The following is a 4,828-nucleotide window of genomic DNA, read 5'->3' on the forward strand; positions in this document are numbered from 1 at the left end:
TCGAATACTATTGTATGACATAGGTACCGAAAGATTAAAATGCTTAACTTGCATTGTCAAATTTTTGAAAATGTTCGGTTTAGTACGAAACGTTATAATATTCCATTGATTTCGAAAACCCCTCAATTGCATCAAATAATATGCATTGTGTTACTGCTCGAGTAGTTAATTCATATTGAAATAACTGGCATAGCACTATTTTTATCAGTATTCAAAGTAAGATCAAATTATGTTTCTCATGGGATGGTATATTATTTTACACTAATATATCAAACAGTTGTCTTGTACAACAAAATTAACAGAAGTAATAGACAATACATACCAATGTTATAATATTATTCTGGTAGACAAGTACAATAAAATATAATTAATAATAAAATGCGTAACGTTGTAATTTCAATTTTTCAAAGCAAAATAAATGGCAGTTGGCAATTGGAAATGTCAAACGTTACTGAATAATTTGAAATAATTTGCTAGTTCGGATAAACTTCACCCTGATCGATGATTGGCTAACCTTGGTTCAACACCATAGATAAGAATAAAATATCTTGTTTATTAACCAAAAATAATTATTATTCAGCCATCTGGCGAAAAGCCGACCAAACACAAAAAAAACACGTGACCGAAAATTTGACTGTATGGAACTTTCATCCCCCTGGGCCCTGCTCAGTGCCAGAAAGGAAAATGAAGCGTCCTCGTTCGTGTTGCCATAATCAAGAAAATAATATTTTGTGAAACGAAGTATACCTACATAAAATCAGATAATAATATTATTTTAATAGTTATTTATTTTTTGATTCATTTATTTATCATTAATTCATATTGTTTATTAATTGTTAGATTCCTAAGGATATTAAGTATATCCTATGTACTGTACACTATAATAAGTTTGCCGCCACCAGTGTAGTCCCTGGACAAATCGAAGTATACCTACATGAGATACTTTCATAAAATCAGATAATATATTTTTTATAGAGTAAGGTACAATCATTGATATATTATATCAAAAAAAATCAAAGTAAGTAGCTGTTGTTAAAATCAATTTAATTATTCATCATATAAAATAATAACATAATAAGTACCAACTGAGATTTATTATCCCGGGTTCTATTGGCTTCTTCTCAAGATGTTGGCTGAACCCAGGAGTCACAAAATTAAATAATAAATGAAAAGTCTTTCTTTGTTGAACACGTGGCTTTATATTTTCAACGGTTATTTTTATAAAATAAAATTATGCTAAACAGTACACAAATATTCATATTGTTTAATATTTGTTAGATTCCTAAGGTTATTTATTATATCTTATATGTATACTACCTATAATAATGATATAAATGCCCCGGGGCGGCATTTTGTCCAGGCAAAATTATTATAGTACTATACATATAGGATATAATGATTAACCTTAGCAATCTAACAATTATTAAACAATACGAAAAAATGAATAAAAAAATAAACAACTCTATTACATAATATTATGTGATTTTATGATGTATCTCATGTAGGTATACTTCGTTTCACAAAATATTATTTTCTATATTATGGCAACACGAACGAGGACGCTTTCTGGCACTGAGCAGGGCCGTAGATTGATATACGCAGACTAAAGCCCAAATATTGAAGCATGGCTACTATTATCAAGCGCGATCCTGATGAGGAAGTGCAGCCTTGGTTTGAAGTACCAATAATTACGAACCCAAACGTCCCAGACGCCTCCACCATAAAGCAAGAGAATGCTGATGATTCTGGTTACAAGTTTGAGGTTAGTTTTTTTTATCAATCTGTCAAATACTACTGCAAAACACCAGTATGGAGTATAGTATGTTTTCATATTTTACAAACTATTTAAATTGTTTTTAAATTTTGTTTAATCAATTACCCTCTAACATTCAATTCGACAGCAATTATTATTTTATTTTAGTAATAATTATCCACCATTATGTAAGTACATGCTAGGCTTATAACCCGTTTACACGTGCATGGATTTACTGCTGACAGTACATATTATCGCAGCCATTAAGTATAAGAAAATGTACGTGTAAACACGTATTGTCATGCAAGTTGCAAAATTGCATGGATTAATCAAAAAAGTTCGGAAGCTTCTGAATTTTCATGCGACAGTTGGGATTTTTGCGATCTGCGCTAGCGTAGTAGAACGATAGTGGCGAACCCGCCGGCAAAAAAAAACTACACCGCTAACACTTTTACGTGTAAACAATTGATGTTTAAAATAGTCACGATTACTGCAAATAAATCCATGCACGTGTACAGGCACTATTGGTCTACCTATGCTGTTAGATAGGTGTATCTTACTAAAAGATACTGCGATTTTAAACGAATATAGCTAACTCTCAAACACTTTTCGTGATTGTTTTTGACTTTCTTATTATTTCATAGCATATTACACCTACTCAAATTTTTGTATTAAATTAATAAACATTGCATAGGTAGGTAATTATTTTTTAAACTCTGTTAAGGAAACGTACGCTTACTTGTCTATTATAACATACACTCCAATTCTCCTAGATATCATAAATATAACGATACATGGGCTTTACTATTTATATTATAATGTGATCGTATTGTATTATGTTCCTTTCAGTACCCTGCAAAACCTGAGACTGACTACAACAGATCTGTTGACGTCAAGCGCGAGCTTGTCGAAGATACAGTACATCCATTTTATGATGAAGATCCTCAACCAGGATGCTCGTATTCAGAATACAGACCAGTACAACAGGTATGTCCGATTTTAGATGTAAAGATTTCATCTCCTCCTTGACGTCTTCTGTCGAAGGTCGGCAACTGAATTTCATTATATCTCAATTCTGGATCAGCTATAACTATAACTCTATGTCACTTCTTCATTGAGGTTAGGTACTTAAGTACTTACCTTCATATAAGTACTTGCATTAGTTTAGTATTTGATCGTTGAACCTGTGTGTGCTAAAGAAGCTGATGACTATTTATTAAGATTTTTTCATATCACATTTGAAACCCACCATCACTCCATAGTTTGTACGTTATTTTTTTGTTAAATACCTAAGCTGTTTCGTTTGTGTGAGCGCATTAACTTGTTTTAGGTGGGTAGAAAGTAAACCGGATACGGTTTGAGATTTGACGTTTGGTTCAGTGTTCCATTGAAAATCAAACCATTCCAAACTGTCAGAAATGATTTGGAATGAAACGTCAAACCAATTCTTACGATACCTACATAGATTAATGACGATCTGTTAACGTTAAAGTGATGAAAAGCCTTATTCGGCATTTAAATATCGTGAGATGCTCATATTAATATTTTAGACATTTACATCATAGTTCACTTGAATTAGGTATATCTTAATAATCAATACCTACAAATTATTCATAAGTTACCATAGGTACGAGAAAAAAAATCGCTTTTGGTCTTATTATCCCAAAAATTCCAGCCATATTTTCTATGCAAAGAGTTCGATTTAATATCATTAGGTAACCACCCATGTTATCATGTCAGACCAATAATTTATGTTTATTTTATTTATATTTTGTAACAGAGATTCTAAACTACAAACTGTGTTAAATCAACCCGTTTTTATATTACCTAACGAAGTTTATCAATTTAGGTTCGATTGTCGTCAGAGTCACAATATTCATGAAGCATTATTTATATTTTGTACATTTAAAATTAATGAATACGACAATTAAATTTGTGTTATTGTAGACGCCTAGCTATAGGTTCAAATTTCATAACAAGTTGACATTTCAATAAATGTGTTACTGTTTTAGAGACAAATAAGTTATTGAATTAATTTTGAATATCGGCAACACTAATTAGTAGGTATTCAGAAATCGCGTTCCCGTGGAAATTTTGCCAAATGGTTCTAAATCCAACTGTCCGTTTTGATTTTTTTGATTGAATTTCAATGGAACATACCTATTATATTGTATTTAAATCTGCGAGTATAGTAACACGACAAGGACAAATAATAATTGTATCTCTCAAATTAAAGGCCGGTTTGTATTAGTCGAGCTACTTAGTCGGGTGGCGACTAATTTAGTAACTAAACATGACGTATGAACAGAAATTTAGTCGAGTAATTGTTTAGTAAAATCATATAGTCGAGTCAATCCATTTTCTTCTAATTTTTCGGTCAAGTAGCGACCCCCACCACCTCTCACTAAATACCAAATAAGCTTCGAGACAAGTCTGAACACGTTATCTTTAGCTAGGTTATCCTCTTTTCTTCCTTCAATTCTTCTAATATATGTAGCCATTACAATTGAAGTTATTAACTTAAACGGTGGCTTAAACGTTGGAATATCACGCCGTGGGTCCCAGGTTCGAATCCTGGGTCTGGCAGCACACATATTGTTTTTCAATTTGTATGTGAGTCAGGGTTTGGACCTAATAAGTTGAGCAAGTGGCTGACATCCATTTCTCGTAAAAAACAAAATCTGTTAATACAACCTCTACTCTGTGGAGGTCTATATGATCTTATTAGGATCGGACATTGTCAAAAAAAAATATATATTTTATTTGTAATACGCAATAAGTGTCATCCAGCGGCGAAGGGTGTACATACGCTGCCAATATCCGACAAAAATAGTACACGCAAAACTTTGTCAGTTATACATAATATTTGTTCAATTAATTAATCAATAATTTACTGATGGTGTTAGTTAGTTTAAAAAAAAACCCTGCGAAACCAAGCCATAATATTATGTTATTACATGATCTATAGATCGAAGAATATTTTTTATTAATAATTACGGTTCGGCATAGGCAAGGCTTTATGCATTTTAAAAAACTTACCAAGCCATCTGTAAAATGTACTTTTAATTCAACTAA

General features: G+C 31.9%; 1 protein-coding gene across 1 annotated transcript; it reads left to right on the forward strand.

Moving 5' to 3' along the window:
• The first annotated feature begins 1,571 nt into the window (after nt 1–1,571).
• LOC147077391 (uncharacterized) lies at nt 1,572–4,495 on the forward strand. The gene is made up of 2 exons (XM_085941680.1): nt 1,572–1,762; nt 2,603–4,495. The coding sequence occupies exons 1-2, from the start codon at nt 1,625–1,627 to the stop codon at nt 2,780–2,782; spliced, it is 318 nt and encodes a 105-aa protein (XP_085797806.1). The 5' UTR covers nt 1,572–1,624; the 3' UTR covers nt 2,783–4,495.
• The last annotated feature ends 333 nt before the right edge of the window (nt 4,496–4,828 follow it).

Source organism: Rhyacophila brunnea, unplaced genomic scaffold (assembly GCF_057557595.1).
Source record: "Rhyacophila brunnea isolate RB1 unplaced genomic scaffold, BYU_Rbru_1.0 scaffold_13, whole genome shotgun sequence".
Classification (NCBI taxonomy): domain Eukaryota; kingdom Metazoa; phylum Arthropoda; class Insecta; order Trichoptera; family Rhyacophilidae; genus Rhyacophila; species Rhyacophila brunnea.